The 21,233-nt window shown below is 41.3% G+C and overlaps 2 protein-coding genes across 3 annotated transcripts; one reads left to right on the top strand and one right to left on the bottom strand.

Moving 5' to 3' along the window:
• Positions 1–5,444: 5,444 nt before the first annotated feature.
• Positions 5,445–15,171, bottom strand: spata2 (spermatogenesis associated 2). 2 transcript variants are annotated; one of them, XM_071898986.2, is made up of 3 exons: positions 15,132–15,171; positions 13,114–13,983; positions 5,445–10,819 (listed from the first exon to the last, which is right to left on the bottom strand). In XM_071898986.2, the coding sequence occupies exons 2-3, from the start codon at positions 13,462–13,464 to the stop codon at positions 9,464–9,466; spliced, it is 1,707 nt and encodes a 568-aa protein (XP_071755087.1). In that variant the 5' UTR covers positions 13,465–13,983; positions 15,132–15,171; the 3' UTR covers positions 5,445–9,463. The 2 variants fall into 2 exon arrangements, with proteins under 2 accessions (XP_071755087.1, XP_071755088.1); XM_071898987.2 differs by lacking the exon at positions 15,132–15,171 and adding an exon at positions 14,164–14,244.
• Positions 15,172–16,074: 903 nt separating this feature from the next.
• rnf114 (ring finger protein 114) lies at positions 16,075–20,510 on the top strand. The gene is made up of 6 exons (XM_071898984.2): positions 16,075–16,269; positions 16,876–17,026; positions 17,394–17,500; positions 17,692–17,806; positions 17,959–18,066; positions 18,561–20,510. Exons 1-6 carry the CDS (start codon positions 16,133–16,135, stop codon positions 18,624–18,626), a joined length of 684 nt encoding a protein of 227 aa, XP_071755085.1. The 5' UTR covers positions 16,075–16,132; the 3' UTR covers positions 18,627–20,510.
• The last annotated feature ends 723 nt before the right edge of the window (positions 20,511–21,233 follow it).

Genomic DNA, 21,233 nt, shown 5'->3' with positions numbered 1-21,233 from the left:
GGCCGGGGCCATAAAGGGAGCTCCCAGGAGGCCTACCAAACACAAATGTTCCATAACACTGTGAATAAATACAAATATACATGCATGTGTCTGTCTCAGCGTGAACATGCCCAAAAAGGCCAAAGTTGAATCAAGGCAGGCCTCAAGATCTTAGCATTTTCAGTTTTAGTTATGATTTCTACAGCAGGACACTGGGATGGCTAATCACGCACTCACACACACACAAAGTTGCAAAGTTGTTCTTTTTCTGTTCCTTAGGTGGGTTTGCAAGGACAAGGATCCTTTATTCAGAAGCATCTGTCATGTTCTTTGTGGCCTTTTAAAGTCAAATCCTTTCAAAGTTTTAATATTATTTTAATGCAATGTAATGGTTTTAACCCATTCACTGTTTTCAATACATTTATTGTTTTAACCAATCAGTTTTATGTAAAGCCCTTTGAGTTACATTCTATGTATGAATGGTGCTATATAAAATAAAAAAATAACTTATTCATGTTAACATTTGAGTATTCACTCTATTCCAGCTATGGTTGGAGAGAGACGTCCTTCGCTTGCATTGAGAGTAGGACATTGCTTGAATAATAAGCTGATGTTTTGGAAATGGCATTGGTTAACAGCTACTGCACCAGTCCCTTTTGATAGACATGGTATGTTTTGTCGTGTTGGGCATGGACATTTAAGATGTGTTTGTTTACTTGATTAAGTGCAGGTTTGAGCATAAAGTGACACTAAAAACTAGAAAATGTGCTCAGTAGAGCACAGACCTCCGCCATGTCTGACAACACACTGCAAGGAAGTTATGCACCTTTTGGTGATATGCCACGCCTACCAACACGCCCCCCTTTTGGCCAATCGACATGAAAAGTTAATCAGTTCTTCCTTGGTCCATAACCAACCTTCACACCAAGTTTTGTGCAAATCTGTGCCCAACTTTTTGAGTTATCCTGCTAACAGACAGACGGACAAACAAACAGATGCAGGTGAAAACATTACCTCCTTGGAGGAAGTAATGACTATGTGTTTGTACTGTTTGCCATGTTATAGTAGTAGTTAAGTAGCTGGGTGTATGCGTGTGTGTGTTTGTGCATTTGTGCACGACAGCTCATTGCTGTTGATCACATCACCACAAGACGGAAGTTCTTTTAGAAAATTCTTTCTCAATACTCAACTTGTGACATGATAGACCTTTTGTGTTGTTGCCATGGCCAAGGCTGTCTGACAAAAGTGAGGGTACAAAGTAAAAAGACAGGTTGGAGTAGTGGAGGGTGCTGATGAGAGGAATGCCAAGGCTGAGTTTGAGAGGACTTATCATCATGCAGTCAGACCTTGGGCCTTAAGACCTTAGGGAGGGGTGTGAAGGTGAAGAGGCACTGTACGGGGAAGAAAGAGCAGGGTGGATTGATGCTGCCAGTAGGAGGGTGCCAAGGTTGTGTGTGGGAGGCAAGAGAGAAATGAAGAAGAATGAATTGTTAAAATGTCTCACTATTCAAATGAAACTCTCTAAGAAGAGGTAAGTTGGTTGAAGGAAAATATCTTTGCTGTTCAGTTTTTGGCTCATTTACTTGATCAGACATTAATTAATTTATCAATTAGTCATTTCACATAGCTCACATAGCTTTTTATATAATCTGAGGCAAGCTCTTTGCAATTCATATTGTTTAGCTTGTGGTTTGCTTGTCAAAGGTCAGGTTGTAACCTGTTAGGTCAAAGGCTGCATCAACACCATTGAACACTGATTAGCAGAACAATATGTACTGATACTGGACATGCAGCAAATTTACAGTTTATCATTTCAGAAACATTCCTGCTACATGCATTAAAGTTGCTGCTTTATCAAACGTAATGCCTAAAGAAAGATGGAAACTCTTTTCCACCAACAGTAAAAAACTGCTCACTTACCCATGATGGATTATGGCTTTATATTGGCAAGGATACCAGCAGGCTACTTAACGGACTTTCAAAATAAATGGGACCATATGAGCAGCAGAAGGTAATGAGACTTTTAATTACAAATCTAACAACACACCTTAGCCTCAGGCAATCATGTAGGAAGTAGCAGAAATTGGATAAAGATGAGCAAAAACACACAAAAAAAACAACTGTCATTTGCCTTTAAAGGACTAGAATAGGAAGAGATAATTGGGTGAGAGTTGAGGGCAGAGGTCTGCATGTATGTATGAATGAACGTTTATTTTTGTGTTTTGTCAAATTGACCCATCCCTTATAGGATTACAAGACACCAAATACAAAAATATATTAAATTACTTGTTATATAACGCAACACATTTCATTGTTTTCCGTTTGCTGCTCAGGAAATGAAAGAAATAGCCAATATTCTGTTTGACATGAATGAAAATAATGTGTGCACACTCACATACTTGTTAACCTTAAGTTATGTAACACACTGTGACATTAACATGTACTAAGGCAGGGCATGAGATAGAACGTAGATGGAGAAGCTCTCTGCTAAACGCAATTGAGACCCAGACATACAGTAAGGTGTGTGTCACAGGATAAATTCAGTGGCTCAGCCCTCGTGCACTCAACCCATCAAAGCATGAGTGACATTTAACTTAATGAATAACTAAATGGATGAAATGTTCAGTATGCATCTAATGAATGCACAAATGCTGACCAAACGCCAACATCTACACTAATTATTTGTACAGGAATTCAATACCAGAGAGAGAGAGAGAGAGAGAGAGAGAGAGAGAGAGAGAGAGAGAGAGAGAGAGAGAGAGAGATTAGCCCTTCAGTTAACAGGCAAGGAGAGTGAATGTCAGGCTCCTCTTTAGAGATGTAATTAACCAATAATGAGAGCCACTACCCTGGTCTAAATTCCATCTCTAACACGCACACACACACACCCGCACCCTGTCCTTGGCTTCCTTCTATACCATGAATCGATCCTCCAGCCAGGTACTGCTCACCTCACCCACACAATAGTTAGGTAAGATCTGTGTGTCTTGTCACACACAGAGTTGTGTACGCGTCTGTGTATGAATAAAATTGAGTGTAGGTGCAGGGTTAGATAAGATCATCGGCGTGCGCAGGTGGGTGGGAAGTTGAATCACCAAGGTGAGAGTCAGAGTACAAAACACATATAGTACAAATCATATTATCCATTAAACGTGTGTTGGCGATAAGATTGGGGTGATTCTTCATCTTCCCCTTCCTCCTGTCCTCACTTCCACCAGCTAATGACATGACCGGGGTTCAGAGAAGTCCTATTGCTGGAATCTGGAGATGCAATTTTCCCCATCATTCATCCATTTCCTCTGCAGTGATACTTGGGAGAAGAATGCCAGCAAAGTGGAGGCAGATACGGGCCAAGATACATCAAAGCATAACATACATTTGCCGTAATTAATGCATCAAAGTAAATTACAGAATACATGTGTCAAAGGTATTTCATTGTTTTATGTATTTTGTACTGTGAAAATACACATCTTGCATGATACAGTTATCTACATGTGTGTGTTGCACTGACTGTAATTAGCCTCTCTGGCAGCCCCGCATCAATGGGGCCATTAACCGAGATGACGATACTGCTGCTGCTGCTGATGCTGGATTTACTAAAAGGCTAAGCACTGTGTAGTCAGTCATTATCTTCCTCTCCTGCTGAACGCTAATGTTCTTTACCCAGTGTGTCTCGGGCTCCCTCAAGGCCGGTAAAGGCTGTTTGTCAGCACAGTTCTCCCATCTCCCACAGGAGAGGATGATGCCGGGCGCTGGGCTGCCGGGCTGGCACTCACACACACACACACACACACACTCAGCATTTCACTCATTGCAGCACAGGTCTTGCTGATGTCCATCTCTGCCACTCCCCCTTGTGGATGATCCCAGCTACAGCTATCCCATACCTGACGGCTGTTTTTGTGAAGCCAGGCACTGGTCCAGAAGCTGACCATTATACCTGATTTTGGGAGCTTTGTATTTAGTCTATTGACAGCTGCCAGACTCCAGTTCTCATTTGCGCAGGGAGCCCGAGCCAAAACTATTATTTGGGAGGTTATTGTAAGCAGGTGTCCGTTCCAAAATGATCCTCCGGGAAGTGGTAAGAGGCCTATCATGTTATGTTGTCAAGTAACAACTAAATGAGGTTTGAGCTGTAAAGCTGTTCATATCAGAGGAAATTCCATCTGAGCTTCTATTGGCAGGGACAACAGTTGAATCATAGTCAAAATTAATTTGGGTCTCCTACCGCCTGCCAAAGTTATATCTGGCAATCTTATTTTCTCTTCACAGAAGTTGTAAAAAAAAATCACAACACTCACAGTGACTCAATTCAAGACACTTTTATCCTATCAAACAGAAAAACTGAGACAGGATGTATTGTATTTACACGTCAGTCCAATCATCTATTATAATGTGTAGCAGCCTAACAACCTACTGGACACTGGCTCTCCATGCCTTGTTTAGCTTACAAAGGTTTTAACCTGGTCTTTAGCATGCTGTGTACGGCCATAGCCAGTGTTACAGAACAGCAGGGCACAACATGCTGAGGAAAGATAACAGGCTGCTTCAAGTTTCCCCTTTACATTGTTTCTCTCACTCATCTGTTTGAATAGTATGAACCTATGCTATGAAATCTACTGGCAGAAAACCACTGCAAGTAAAACAGGCTACTTCTGATACGTCTATCTATTGATGCCTGTCATCCACAGCTGATTTTTTATAGAACACACTAGTTTGCAACATACCCATACAGCACCACAGGATAGATTGATGCAGGCCCAACTGGAACATTTAGTTCAGTGAAATTATAATTTGATTCATATCCATTAAATTACAAAAGTTATAGGTTTCAAAATCAATGATCTGCTTTATGTAGCCTCAGTCTGTCTCTATATGGGTAGTTATCACCATCTGCTGGTCATAAAGGAAAAAGGTAATCCATGTAGGGCTGGGCAGTCTGCACACTCAAAAGTTATCAGACACACGTTCTGGTGAGATTGGGCACTCAGACTGAGCACTGAAGGTTAGGGAGGCGGGCTTGTAACCAAAGGACAGTCAATTCAAACCTTGGACTACCTGGGAGCTTCTGGGTAGGGAAAGTGAACAGGTAATGAGCTCCCCTACCTCAACAATTCACTCCTCTGGAGCCGTTTGGTGGGTAAAAATACAAAACTGTGGTAGTACGGGGCAGCTTCCAGTTATGCGTGTAAACCTCTCTATTTCAACAGGCGATGGCTTTAAGTAAAATATGTTCTTAGTCAACTCACCCGATAAAGAGGGTTAAAAAACAGATGCCTTGTTTGGGTTAAAAAATGCTTCCTTTGGTTCAGGCCTTTGCCCTTCAGCTGCTTACACTCTAACCTTTAATGAAAAGTTCAAAAGCGGACTCTAGACATGTAGCCTAAAAAACAGCCAAACACAAGGAATATACTGAACTCAAAGTTTCAATCAACAAAATCAACGCAGAAAAGGACCAATTTTTTTCAGAATTTTATTCTTGAAATTATTTTATAAAATCTCATTTACGTTTCAATATATATATATATATATTTATATTTTTTCACCGATTAACAATTTTGGCTATTTTCCCTTTCCTCCCCCTGTATGCCCACATATTCAGTGAGGTCTATACCCCTTCACATAGACATTGTGCAATGATCCTCAGTGCCAAGGTGGAGGGGGGGAGGAGGGAGGGGAGACAATAGGTAAGGGTAAACCTAGGTTTGGGGTTTGGGGGGAGATGAGGTATGGGTTTGGGCCTAGTACAGAGCATGCCAAGAAAGGGGTAGGGGAATAGGGGTTGGCTTGAGGGGGAAGGGAAATACATACTACACCACCACTGTTAATACCGGTAAGATAACCACACGAAGAGGTAAAGAAAGGGAGTAATGACTTCCACAATGACTTGAGTGTGTTTAGTGTGAGAAAAACAGATCATGTTCAAATGGCTCAATGTATTCCATGACACAAAATAAAAATAGCTCTTTGTCCATCAGTAATTCATATCCGCTGATGAATGTAAAGTGACCTCCATATCAGATATATATTGATCATCGTTTCCCATGACAAGTCAGTTGTTCATTAAAAGATAAACAGTGCCCACCAACTTAGCAGCAGCCCTGAAGACTGTTTAGCCCTTTGTAGTGGCCTACACACACAAATAGTCAGTCCATTGAAATACAATGAGTATAACAGACATTGTACTGAGTTAAATCAATGTCCCATGATGTGCGGGAAGGTGTCTATGTTGATTATTCTCATTCTTATTCTAAGCTTCTTAAAAGGCCAACAGCTACAGACACAAGGCTAAGCTTGAGCTAAATCATAGATTTCTTATGTTACATGAACTGCTCATCCAGGCAGGCCACAGGGTTTTGTTTTGTGTTCCAATAAGATATTTGTTCTTCATTTGGCAATATGATCACTCTTGCAACATGGCTCAATGATACTTCTAAAAGTTGTCTTCATTGCTGGTATGATTTGCTATGAACAGAGACAAGCAATTAAAATATATCTTGATAAATATTCACACTCAGGCCATTTCAGAAAGGCTTTATCAGGTACGAAAAAACAATAATTGCACACCTCCCTAAGGTCACTCAAGACTTTTGTGATATTCAAGTTAGCCTTCCTAAAGTTGACCCAATGACATTTTTCAAAGCCCCTTAAAAGAACCCTTGAGCTGCATCCATACAGTATCGAAACATCTGTTCTTGGTCTCTTTTTTAAACATGAACACTTGCTATACAAAGCAATGAGTAAACTGAGTTTTAAAGGGAAGGAAAAGAGAACGGAAGTATGAGATTAGACATTATCCCCTGTAAGTAGCAACCAAATAAGTGTGTTTAGGTAAGATCTGTATGGAAAAAACCAAAACAAAATGCATGTCAAATTGGAAATCTAGGCCCAACATAGCTAGAATTAGAATAGACATCCCCCGTGAGCAGTAACATGATAAGTAATGTGTTTAGGTAACATGTAAAGGAAAAAAATATAAATATGTAGGCCTACAATTTGTGAATTGCTGCAGAATTCTGTTAGTATGTAAGCTTACATATGCTTCATATAAGAAACTGTGTGGTGACCAAGCCAAAATTATTTGTATTTTTGAATTTCTCTGAAAGTTCTGCTTAACTATCATGGGACATGCTATGTATTCAGTGCATGTAGCCTGGCAAAAATGCAAGGGCAGGTGTCAAAATCAACATGCTAAAGTTCAACCTATAGGCTAAACTGTTAAAACATGAAAATTAAATGACAATACCACTGACGAAAAATTCTCTAGGATAAGACGGCTGGACAAGCTTAAGGCATCTAGAGGTTATTCTTTCCAGAACAAAAAAGGCTACTGCAGCCTATGTGGTCTGTCAAAATAACCCCGACTCACAGACAATTTTTACGAATTGATTTAAAATTAGCCCTTGGTGACTTTGGACTATGCAGCATACTACATTAATTCTCCTTTGTCATGGTGGCTTGCAGTCTAATCAGTAAAGGTACCCTCTTAACTTTGTAGAAATCAATTTTAAATGTTAGCAGAGTTTATTTACCCGTGATTAGTTAGGCCTTTTTAAGTATACCAATAAGTTGCAGTCGAATTAAATTTCCATAGCAAATGGTAGTGACTGGTTTAAGATAGCTTAGGCAAACCACATGCACCAAATCACCTACATCAAAGACTTTAGACAGGCCTTTCAGGGTCTTACAAACATGGAAAGACACAAAGTGTCATGAGAAACTCTCCAAAAAAATGTCCCATTGGGAAATTCAACACCGAACTGAAATTATTCCATGCTTGCACTCCCGTCTATTGTACTGTATATGCCCTAACTGAAACCAGCTGCCAAGATAATGATCAACCTGAATAGCACTTCAACCCTTTATTTGTCCTCTTTTGTTTTCACAGACTCGTTTTCACAGAGTCTGGGGCAAGGCCAGTCTGTGCTGTGCAAGTACTGGTAACATTATTAGCCAGGGGTCATAAACAATGTTAAATATTGTCTTAAATTCCCTCATGTAAAAGCATGGAGTTTTAACACTTAAATCATGTAACTCTGTAGCATGCAATAGGCCAAACTGGCAACTCATAAGTCCACTTTTTCCAGATATATTTAGTGTTTTATCAGAATACTTTTCAGATGACAAAGCCCAGGATGATCTCACAAAATAAATAACCTCTGCTAACCTTTAGGACTGAATCAGTCCTGCATACAAGGGGATCTTATTGTCCGTTCAGTCAATACAAATAGCAAATTACTGAGGAGTAATGCAATAGATACAATACTTCTTAGGTTTCCAGGGCTAGTTTAAAACCATAGTGTTAGAATGGGTGATTAAGCTGAAGCCATTTGAGGTAGACAGACAAACTGTGTCAAGAGTATAGGCCTTCATGCCGTCTAAAACCAATCAATAAGCTCACAAACAAACTGTCAAAGTAAGGAACCACAATCATTTGACACTTTGTGGCCCAGCTTGAGACTACCTGTGACTCCACCTGAGACAAGCACTGGGGAACTGATCACTGAGTGGTAAGGGGGTACTACATCATGGACCATGGAGGCTTGAGAAGTGGAGTGTAATGGAAGGGGAGGCTCGGAACTGACACAACTCAACAGGTTATTTACCAGAAAGAAGTCAACACCACACATCTCCAATGTCCACAAGTCAACAGCAGCATTTAAACCTCAGTCATATAACCAGAAACAATTGAGGGTTAATTTACAAGGCATTATTTTTTAAATAGAGTATATGGCATCTGACCATTGTCTCAATATGTCCCTTTTAATATCACCCCACCCCAGCCCCACATTGTGTTTATACCCCAAAAATCACAATTCCAGACCTCATGCCCATTTAACAGTCTCACATTGTTCTAGAGAATAGAGATTAAAAATATATACTATTGACTTCCAGTGTGTTTACTGCTTTGTTTTTCCCCACTGTTTTTCAAGTTTAAAAAGATCTCCTTTGTCACAATGCAAGTTCAGAGGTCTTCTCTACACACACATATATATTTATATATATATATATTAGAGGAATTCTTAGCTGAGAAGTTAGGCAAAGTATTTATGTTCATTTGGACGGACTTCATTCAAACGAGGAGGAATCAAGCTCTCTTTTCTCCAGTTTCCCTTTGAGGAGGACAAAATTTGAGGGATTAGGAAGCGCTACAACATCACATGACTACTCAAGAGCAGGTAGCAAGGTAAAGGAAGAGGAAATAGATAAAAGGCCTGAACTTGTACAAGGCAGAGAGATGGGCAGACGATATGGCTCTCTGTGGCATGTGCATTCCAGGGCCCTACTTCTGATAGTAAGAGAAAATGTACAAAGTTCAGGGGAGGGTTAGAGCGAGAGAAAAGAGAGTATCAGATAAAGGGGAAGATAGTGAACAAGTTGTTTGTTGAGGGAATAGAGCTAAAGCGATAGTGCAAGACTACGTTGGAGATCGAGGGAGGGGACTAGAAGGGAGAAAGAGAAAGAAATATCCTGTGTGCCTGGTTCATCGGTACACCAGGTGAGATATGGTGCCGGATTTGAAGTTGAGCTGATGGTTGGGCACAAAACTGTGCTGGGGATTTTTCCGGGTGCACACGTCCTTCGCATACAGGCCCATGCACGAGTCACATGACACCTTAGAGCAGTTCACACAGGTGTGTGACGCACCAGGCTTGTTACAAAACCCGCACCGCGATCCCCCCACGCTTATTCGCTCGCTGTTGCCTCCGATTGGTGCTGCCATGGCAACAGACTTGCTTGGAAACAGCTTAGTGGACATGAGGGGTTTCTCCACCATCTGGGGGTGAGGGTGGGGGTGAGTGTGTGAGTGGGTCAGTGTGAGGGGGTGAGGGTGGAGGTGGGAGTGGGAGTGAGTGTTAGAGTAGACAGAGAGCTTTTCCTTCACAGGGATGTATCCATCGAGGGGCCGTGGGGATTTGGGGTGGTAGTCCTGCAGGCCACAGCAAGGGGAGGGGTCAACATCGTGACAGGCAGAACACAGGATCATGTCACACCTCTGGCAGGAGGCCATAGTGGAGCAGCCCAGGCCACAACCCTGACACTTCACACTGCCATGAGCCTTGAGCAGCCACCCATCCCTTGCCTCCCGAGGCTCTCTGGATGGAGGTCTAGAGGGGGTCTGCCTTCCTCCCATCCCAGACCCACCCCTCTCTGTGTACAAGTCAATCTCATCCAAAGAAGACAAGTGGTAGGATGAGTACGCATCAGCCGGAGGAGGTGACTGAATTGGGAAGAAATCGGCAACAGGGCTGTAGGAAGGTGGAGCCGCCACAGAGAAAAGAGACGCTGAGGTGCTGGGCCTGATGATCTCATCCTTCATATCCTCCTCTGTGTCCACGAACAGTGGCTCCTTCCTCAGACTCAGCGAGGCCTTCAGAACAGGCTTGCTGACTGCTGCGTGCCAGTGACCAGCTCCATCTGTAACATCCACAGACTTAGATGGGCGGCTACCTCTCCTCAGGTGGTGAGGATGAGGCCTCTCTATATCCATCGGCCGCACGGACAGCCGAGCCATATCTGCCCCAAGGCTATCCCGTCTGCGGAGTGCCTCAGCACAGCCAGCTGCGTCATCTCTGCAACCTCTGCGGAGCTCCAGGGCCTCCAGCTCTGAGGCTGAACCACGTGCCAGAGCCACTACCTCTCCCAGAAGACGACACTCTGCCTGGGCCAGGAAGAGCTCAAATGCCAACTGGCGGAGATGGTTCGCGCCCCCAGGGTGTTCCCGCAAATGGAACTGCGATTCGTGGTCACGGGAGTAGCCGATGGTGCGCATAAGAGATCGAAGTTCAGCGTCAGAAATGGCAGACTGCAGATGGTACACATATGGACCAGTGAAGGTCTAAAAGAGAAATGGATTAATTACTATCAGTGTAAGCAAGGTCACTTAAATCTGTCTGACGCATTAAAAACACACACATCCACCCCAAAACTGAACGTGCATACTATTCCTGTGATATTAGACAGTGCAATCAATAGAGCTGGATATTTACAAAGACCTCACAACACAATTAACATATAGGACATATCTGATAGTTCTGAATGATCTGATCAGTACTGTACTGTACATGACAAATGATCTAACTGAAATTTACACAGAACTGATGCAAATGATACAGTGCATGTTATGCATATGAAAAAGATTATGGGTGCTATCAACATATCAAGGGACAGGCTAATTTATATTTGCAACAAGGAAATGAGACATAAGCCAACATAGTACACTTTGTGTACTGTAGTACACCAAATTTGCAATAATACGTAAATCTCATGACACACATCTTAAAAAGTTAAAAAGAAAAAGTAAAAACAAGGCTTTATATTTAACTCAACTAGTGAAAACAACCAGTGATTGGTCATTTGCATCAGGGCTCATAGACATTCGAACAACCTGCCTGTCAAGTTTAGGATGGCTAAATCAGTATCATCTTTTAAGTTACTTTTTAAAACTCACTTTTATACAGTGTAATTGCATTTATGTAAAGTTTTCTTAATTGTACTCTTGACCTTTTTTCTGTTGCTTTCATGTTCTTTTGTTTTAAAATGTATTGCTTTTATAACACTGATCTTTACTTTTTACTGTTGATTTTATCTGTTTATATTTAGCCTACTCCTTTGTAAAACATTTTGCAACCTTGTTTTCAAATAAATATTAAGATAAAGATTATAGTGTGTTGAAATTACAATTCGGTGCATTGAACAAGGTGTTTAGTGGGGAGCTTTGTTTGTTTGAATCACTACGATGATAGTGAATGAATCATCTTGAACAATGGTGATTGAATATTCTATGCCACTATCTCCAGCTGATCTCACAATGCTGTTTTAACCTTAATATTATACATAAGTGCCGTTTAACTACTGTGTTGTTATAACTCCCTGCTGTTTGCTAATGTATACCAACATTCTTGGACAATTTAAAACATGTTTATGAGTTGGGAAGCATTGGCTTATCTTGTTGCTGGCATGTCTTGTTGTGGAACACATCTCAGGTTTTGCAACAATACTGAACATATGAGATGAGCTGTGTCATCCCAGGTTAGTGTGCACATTTTTCCTGTTACTGGTGTTTTTGTACTAAATGGCAATGGCAACGTCCCTTAAACTGTGTTGTTGCCATGTCTTGTTTTTACCACAGTGTGGTCGCCACAGCACAATGCTTTTCAAGAGCCACATTCAGATCAGTCTGTCAGGATGAGAGACATCCCTCTCTATGACTGGACACATAGTAATTTTAATAGTAATTTAATTGTGATATTCTACAAATCATGCATGTTCTTTTTGGAGCAGTATCCAATTAATAAAAGGCAGTAAAAGTTGCATTACTGTCACAATTTAACTTAATTATAATTCATCTTAGCTGTGTCATCTCATATACAAATGAATTAAGATGATGTCACATGATGGGAGAACTGACCTCTGGATTCTTAATCTAGTAGTTTTCATGGACTGCTGCAGCACAGTGATGTATGGCATTATATAGCTAAATCTTTTTATGATAAGACAACATATACTCTGGCATTTTATATTAAATCACATGGTTGCATAAGCCGCACTTCTGTGTATGTATGTAATATATTTAAGCTATATACCTTAACAATTCAATTTCTAATGTTAACTACCAAGTCAAGTAGCCTAAGGTTACTGGAAGACAGCCAGAAAGTTGAGATCATGTTCAAATAAACTGCTAAATTGATTAAGCGTATACATCATTGCCATGAATGTGCCGTGGGACTGTACAGAATCTATACTTGTTAAATACACAATGAGCCCATACCACTGCTTAAAGACCACTGCCAGCTTTGCAGCCAATGCACAACTAGACTTCATATGTCACTGTATATAAGTTGTACTTCTAACACAGTGACCTAACAACTAAAACACATCAATGAAAATATGTTATTTTCGAGCATGCTATATTATTTATATGTTACTTTGTTTGCTACCATGTTTTTCAAGAGGTCATTTTACCTATTTACAATAGATGATACAGAAATTTGGAAATGCCAGTGATGCAAGGGAAAGTAATGTTGGAAGTTGACAATGGACAGTCATAAAGATAGAAATGATTCCCCAAAGTGAAATATTGCTTTAAGTCAGAATAATATGACAACGCTGAAAACATCAAACTAAACTCACCTTTATACATCTGAACTCCTTCTTCCAGGGGAAGAGCAAGAGGTTGGTGCAGATGGTTTCCAGGGTGTGGAAGGCCCTCTCCAGGCCCTTCAGGTTGCCTCCTCTCTGGCAGCGGAGAGAGTTCTCCACCACCTCATAGAAACGCACCATGCGGAAACGTTGCCCTGGATCTGGCTGATAGGCCCCTAGCAGAGCTGTGGCTGTGGAAAGTAGGGCTTCACTGTCCTTATGTCTTCCTTTGTCCCCCTCTGATACAGCTCCTATCCCCATGTTTCCCCCTCCATCCTCCAGACGCCTCTCCAGTGCCGCCACATACCTCCGGAATAGGTCTTCTTTTAACTTGGCATCCATTATCGGCAGCAGACTATCAGTCAGCTGTGATACCTTTCTCAGAGAGCCTCACCCCTTTTAGCATGCCCTGCACCAGGACGCAGCATTCAAGCACCATTTTCTGTCGCCATCTTACACTCTACACACTGGCACACACTCACCGTTGACGACTTTTGGGGGAGGTGGGAGAGGGTTGAGTCTTTAAGTCCAATCAGCAGCACATCCTCTTCTAAACAACAAGGCGTAATTGTTTGCTGCTTTTAATTGGAGTAGCTAGGCTGCAGCCTGTAGGGATGCCTTCTTACAGGCATCTCTGGGTTGTTCACTGGCTCAATGCCTGCACTTGTTCTCCCAGGCAAGCAGGCGTACGTCGTGCAAGATGAGGTCAAGAGGGGCCGTTACTTCATGCTTTGTTAATTCAGAGTTGCATCTAGGCATCTATCCTTCATTCCCAAGTTTCACCAAATGTAGTGAGTTCAAGGTCACTCAGCACATGAGGACACAGTCATGATGGTGTGACTCTTCTGAGTCGTCTCCAAGCTGTAATGACAGAGGAGAGCAATATGAAAATACAATTCTCTCACTCACACACACACATCAAGAGGATGCTAGGAGGCTCGGGCCACATGTCCTCCTACTCATTCAGTGTTACTTAAGTCCATAATTAAAATGCAAGGCTAGCATCTGTATCATTCACAAAAGACAAATATAAAAACTTACTGATTTACAGAGTGGAGGTTGAGAACATACGCATGCTTATTTTTGAGAGAAAGTGTGCCTGTGCTCTGAGTGGGATGATGTGAGCATGGATCGTGTAGGCTATATAATGTCGGGCCTAAACTTGGTTTGACCGATGACTATCACTATGATGCTATATGTAATGAAGAAACTGACATGGCACATTTTATGGAAATGACCGGGCACATAAACCTTGTTGAATATTCCCAGAAATAACCTTTTGTCGTCCGCTCTTATTTGCGTCAATGAACTAACGTTAGCGAACCACAGGTACATACGCGTGTAACGTTAAGACATGGGTTTCAAACTAGAGCAATTATGGATGGACTGCACTGAGCTAACGTTAGCTAAAATTACGCACGCAAATTTAAACATGATATTGCTGCTACTTGCATGCTCTACTGAACCAAAAAATCTGTCATGGGGCTTGAACCGCAGCAGAGGGAGGGTTCTGCTGTTCGTCCCCTGGTTAGCTGGCTGGCTATACCTTAGTTAGCTCACACATTAACCTTACCAAGCATCCGTATAGCGAGCTAGCAAGCAGCATGCCCTAGCTAACAACATTAGCTTGCCTTACTATTACGCATCTTCTGCTACTGATTCAGTTTGCCATGGCCGCCTGTGTTGACGAGGAAAGCATTATGTGAATAGCTTGTAATGCTTCATCAAGCTCAAAACAAACGCCCAACGCTGTCACTGGCATGGGCCCCCAACTGAGCATAACGTTAGGCAGTGAACGCCCATTTCAGCGCAGCTGGCTAGCTAACATTTGGTTTAGCTAACGTTAGCCAGGCGGTCCATAGATCCACAATCTTCGGCGTTTGGTGTCAATCATCTCAATTTATACTAACACTGTGGTATGACCCTTGTGCTGTCAAGTTCTATTCAGCTTTAGCTTGGGAAAAACACACCGTTTTATAGATAGAAATGCCATCAACAACACATTTTACCTTAAATACTGCTAGCTGTGGCTAGCTACGCCTCCTCCGCTGCTGGAAATTCCCATCATCACATCGCGCATGCGGACAATTCTGACAGTTCATCAGCATCAGGAGCCCACGTGCACTACCAGAGAAAGAGCTGGAGGCAAGCATGAAGTGGAGGGTGAGCCCACCAAAACTACGTCTAACCACAGTTTATCTGTTTGTATCTGCCAAACAGAGTTTGCCCACCTTTTAGTCTGATAAAAAGAAACAAAAATATATATACAATGTTAATGTATTTAAGAATTACTAGTATCAGAATGATGTAAGTTACATGACAATAGGGTCTTTTCAAGAAAAAAAACACTTAAATATTCATTAATTAATTAATTCAATATATAATATATTTATACTATATATAAACAGTTCTTCTAACAGCAGCTTTGATCAGGACAGGGACTGTATACTCATTATACCCACCTACATCAAAGATAAAAACCAAGACCATAACCTATTAGCTAGGGACCCTTTCGATTGCACTGAATCAGGGATGTGGCCTAGTGAAGGCTAAACCCACCTAAACTCATTTCACCCACCTTTTCTTTTTTTTTTAAATGAAGTATACCCACCCTTTCGATAATAGGGTAATATGAGTAATGTAAGCTAATATAAGTCTTTATGATCTATGTTGATATATTAATAGCAAGAAGTATGATAATGCCGTAGTTTCATGAAAAATGAGATAATTTCAATAAACTTAATATACATGTATGCTTTTATGAAAAAAAAAAAAAAAATTTTGTTCAGAATGGAGGTTGTTTGTATTGTGGTGATCACTGAGTGGAACTGAAAGGTTACCCACTTTTTTTTATTATACATCACTGAACTTGACATTGTTATGAACGGCAAATTATTTACATAGGTTCCGCGAGCCTAAACTCCGCCCTCGTGCTTAAAAAAAGAACCAGAAGCCCGGTGACGTCGTTACGGTTACGGTTGGTGGGGGATTGACACTCCGAAGAAAAGAAATGGCGATGCTTGGAGGGTTTAGCTCTGCACAGCAAAAGAAAAATGTCTCTGATGGAAGCGGCGACGTGACAGAATTTGTCTGTCCAGTCTGTCTCGAAATTTTCGACAGTCCCGTAACAACACAATGCGGACATACGTGAGTATTTGCTTTTCTTCGACCGTCTTCCTATCATTAACCCACATCTACTAACAGCGATGTAATGGTACGAGGTAAACTGTGAAAAAAACCTTGCTTATAAACATGTCGTGCCCTAAAAAACCGGCCATGTGTAGGTCTACATTGTATTATCAGACAATATTTCTATTTTGCTTACTTAGTACAGTTAGCAAAACCAAAACCAGCTTGCTAAATCAGTTTCAGTTTTGTTTACATCAAAGAAGGGGCCTCACTTGGGAGTTGTAGTTTAAGGCTCTATCGCGTTCAGGCATGTCAACATTCAAAAGGACTACAAGTCCCTGCGCCCTCTTGAGGTGGGGACTTTCCATAGGAGCTTCAGGAAGTGGTTTCGAGTCAGGAGCCAACTGAGCTAACAAGGATGTTTCAGCAAATTACGGCCACCGTTTTATTATGTCAGATAGTACATTTTACTGTCGGTCTATAAAATAATTGTACAAAGCTTTCCCTTTTGGTTTGGAGTCCAAAGCAGAACCCATTACAGTCACAGTAACTGATTGCCCTACCTCTCCTCTCTGACTACAAGCCCTCCTTCATCACCTCATCTCTTCACCTATCTACTCTCAGGTTCTGCCAGAGTTGTCTGCAGGAGTGTTTGCGTCCCCAGAAGCCTGTCTGTGCAGTATGTAGGGCAGCGCTGGGCCACTGGACTAAAGCTACTGAGCTAGACGCCGTCATCCACTCATCTGTGGCGGCTTGCAAGGGATGCGCGGCTCAGGTACGGTGGATGACAGTCTAAAAGCTGAAATAAGGACTCTGCATGACCTGTGTTCTTTTGTTGTGCATTAGATGTGGAAACACGCAGGGCTTTAGACGGACCACTTCCTTGCACAAGGCAACCGTGGGCCTCAATACATCATATCTGCACACACACAAATTTTACAAGCACACTTTGATTTGAGTCTGTAAATCATATGCAGTCAAACAGCATAAACAGCTCTACAGTTCTTCCTCATTTCAATTTTACTCTTTATGCTCAAGCAATTAGAAGAACTTAAATTGAATATGTGAGGGAGTATTTGTATGGATTTTATCGTGCAGTAGAAGCTGTTGATGTTGTGCGTTGTGTCCCACCACTCTCTCAGGTCGGCCTTTCCCAGATGAGAGGCCACACAGCTGCCTGTTCTAAATACCAGGAGTACATTGAGGAGGGAGTGAGGACTACTGCCCAGAGCCAGCCTGCCATCATCAGGTGAAATAGAGGGGCAATAAGGAAACCCAAGATATAATCCTAACATGACTTGACTGTTGGATATCTAAGGCTACACATAGTCTCCCATTTCTGAGGAACAAATATTGTGAGAATACTGTGAGGCGGGGAAAAAAGTTCAAGAGTCAGCAATGTGTAGAAGACATATTGTGATGTTCCTTTCTTTCCTACAGTCCAGTGCCAAATCGCTACACCTTCACTTGCCCTTACTGCAACTGCCAGAACCTTGATCAGGATGGCCTGGTTGAACACTGCACTACCCAGCATGCTCGAGACACACGCCAAGTGGTAAGAAGTCCACCTTACAGTGTGATCCCACCATGCTTCCATGAGTTTACCCAAAACATAAGTAACGCATGGTTCCACACATTCCTCGGATGGGTCCAGAGTTAGTAAATTGTGCATAAATGCTTTGTTACTCTCATTTTGGATCTGTCTAGGTGTGCCCTATCTGTGCCTCAATGCCTTGGGGGGACCCAAACTACAGGAGTGCTGACTTTTTCCAGCACCTGAAAATTAGGCACACCTTTTCCTATGACACCTTTGTCGTAAGTAAAGACCCTAAACAATATCTGGAGTCCAGGGTTGGGGCCATTCATGAATTGAGAATGCATGGTGAATTCCAATTCAATTCCTGGAGTTGGAATTGGAATTGCACCCAGCTCTAAGGAGCTCTAAGGAGCTGGGTGCAAATACATTCAATTATAATGTATGTATTACAATATCATGTTATGATATTCAGTATTTATAATATATAACACCATGTGTAATATCAGATATGTGGTACGAAAAAACAAAAAAACATGGAATTTCACAGAATTTCATTGAATTAAATAAAATTTCCTGAAATTCCAATTCAATTCCAGTTCTGTGTCCTGTAGGTTTTTTCAAATTCCAATTCCTCAGTTGAACTGGAATTGATGAGTTAATTCATGAATTGACGCCAACCCTGCTGGAGTGTGATTTTTTTTTTTTTTTTTATTATTAATCAGTAAACCTGCCAGTTCTGTTCTCTCACTCCATCCCACCCATGTCTCTCCAGGATTACTCCACAGATGAGCACACAATGATCCAGGAGGCTCTACAGCGCTCCCTCATGGAGAACTGAATCGTGAAGTGCAATCCACCAGAGGAGGAAGGGAGTAAAGGAGAGATTGTGATGCGGTATCTTGAGAAGACGGAGCAAAGTACTGTATCATCATTCGGCCATCAAATGGATGGTGGTATAACCATGGGGAATCAGCTTCACAGGGAATTGGTATTGTAACTATAAATCTAGAGATTTATTATTCAGAAAATTAATCTTGCAATATGGTTAAAAAAAAAAAAAAAGCATAATGTGCTCTCTGATTTAGGAGTGATACAGTGTTACTGGTGTGATAATCTTGTATCTTCCCCCTAATGGAGCCTGTAGACTTGATAGTTTGTTGAATATCCACTAAACCATGTTTATTTGAACTGTTCATTCGTTGATGGCATTGTGTCATATAGCCAAAAAATTCCAAAGTTGTGTTTAAACTCCTACTGTCGTCAATACTTGATGTTATAAGAGGGTTCTACCACTAGGTGGCTAACTATTGCCAGAAATCCACAAACTTTACCCAGTGAAGTCTTTGCTAATTCATGTTAACGATAATATAAAGTACTCAAATGAGCGACTCTGCATGTTTAAATGAAAAGCCACTGCATTTTTTTGGTTTTTTGTTTTTTTTGTAGTTTAATATGCAGATGGAAGCTCTCTATCTTCTAAGAGTTAATTTTTGTTTATGCTCTACATGTCTGGTTTAAGTGTAAGTGTGTGTGTGTGTGTGTGTGTGTGTGTGTGTGTGTGTGTGCGCGCGTGTGTGTATGTTTGTTTATGTTTTGGTTTTTTTCCCCCAGAGATCTACTGCAAAGAATAAATAATATGAGGGTCAAACAAAGCCTGAGATGGCTGTTTTGCTTTATTTTAATGTTTCTCCCTTATGTCCTTGTGCCTGCTGGTAGATCTTTTTCCTGACTTCCAAAACCTCATAGGGCTAATATTTCAGCCAATTAAGTAAAATATGTGAGTATTAGGCCAACAGTACGTCATAATTGGTCAGTTCAGTGATTCTCATACTGTCATGTGGCAACAATTTACATCTTTTCGGCCATAGGAGGGCAGTAGAGTTCCATCATTCTGTGGCCATCCATCACATCCACTGGCCCTCACCAGCCTCCTGGCTCCGTTGCAAGACATAATTCAACACAGATTTCATTCTATAAATGTGCTTCCCTCAATGTGTTGTTCTTCAACCTGGGTTTTCAACAAGGCTGTGTTCAAACGCAGCATACAAAAACATGCCTGGTCTTTAGAAACTGAGCTTTCAGTGTGGGCATTTGTCATAGTTTTATGGAATAACCGCAACAACACTTTTAGACAGTTGATGACATGCGGCATTGAAATATGGTTTTAGATGTAACTTACTGTAGTGTATTTCTCATGCCCAGTGTCTCGGATGCCCCCTCCCAGAAAACCTCCATTCTCTTTTGCTGGCTTTCACATTTGTCAACATCGCTGCCAAGAATCCAGAGGAAAAATATCAACATAGTTAATTTTTATATGCTTCCAATAACTGGCAACATGTAGAGTAGGCAAGATTTTGGTGACGGGAAAATTTCAGTTTCACTCTGCTTGATTTTTATAAAATATTTTTATTTTAGATTTTAAAACGTGAATTATGATTATTTTTATCTGTGTTGTTGGGTTATTTTGCATATAAAGTAAGTCAGTGATGTTTTTCATGTATTAATGGACATGTACTTGTCATAAATCATTCATATAGTACAAAGCTTTACAGTTTCATTGCATTCACGTCTTAACAATAATAATAATAATGGGTAAATAACATTATCCACACCCAGATGAAGTAGCGCTGGCTCAGAACCTGAATGCCTTTTCACACTGTCCATGGTGCCACTTAGGCCTATGTCGTGTTTTTTCTCTCCAATAAAATGTGTAATAATTTTGCATTTGCTTCTCATGTGTAATGACTGTTTTTTCTTTTCTCAATATATCTCTCATTCTCTTTTGTCAGCCTTACTGTCTGGGGTGCTAAATCCTGATAAATTAAAGCTCTTTAATTATTTAAACCCTGGCCCCAGAAATCAGGCTGAGTGATTTATACCTGTGTGTATGAGACGTGTGGGGGAAGAAACAACACTCACGGCTCTGATGGATGACCACAGAGTGTGTGTGTGTGTGAGTATGTGTGTGAGAGAGAGAGAGAGAGCAGTTTGGGGGAAGGTAATGCGTAAGGTGCATCAGTCCAAACTCTGATTATGCTCAGCTGTCATTATAGGGCAAGGGGCTTAAAGTGTGTCATGGTGATAATTGAACAAAACTTATTGGCAGCCCTTCAACAACTCTTTGTTCACCTCTTCTAGAAATCAGGGCATCGCTGCATCACATCGACAACGATCCTGCCATGTGTTTTTGCATTTGTTGTATCGGTGCAAAGTTGATGATGAAACTAAGCCCTTCGGTGTACATTGTCCACAGGGAGAGAAAACCCTCTCATCTCTGTTCTTTCCTTTGTGTGCTTCTTGTGTCTGTAATTACTGTAGTTAAGTGATATTACTCTTTCTCACCTAGCTCTATGGAGAGTCTCACCCACCAAACTTCTTGATGTAGTCCCCCCTTTCTTCTCTTTTCTGCTCTTCCCCCCACCCGCCTGATCAGGTTTTTGCTCCT

Source organism: Centroberyx gerrardi, chromosome 14 (assembly GCF_048128805.1).
Source record: "Centroberyx gerrardi isolate f3 chromosome 14, fCenGer3.hap1.cur.20231027, whole genome shotgun sequence".
In the NCBI taxonomy this organism is placed as follows: Eukaryota; Metazoa; Chordata; class Actinopteri; order Beryciformes; family Berycidae; genus Centroberyx; species Centroberyx gerrardi.
Note: the sequence above shows the minus strand (reverse complement) of the source record. Positions and strands in the feature narration are given on the sequence as shown.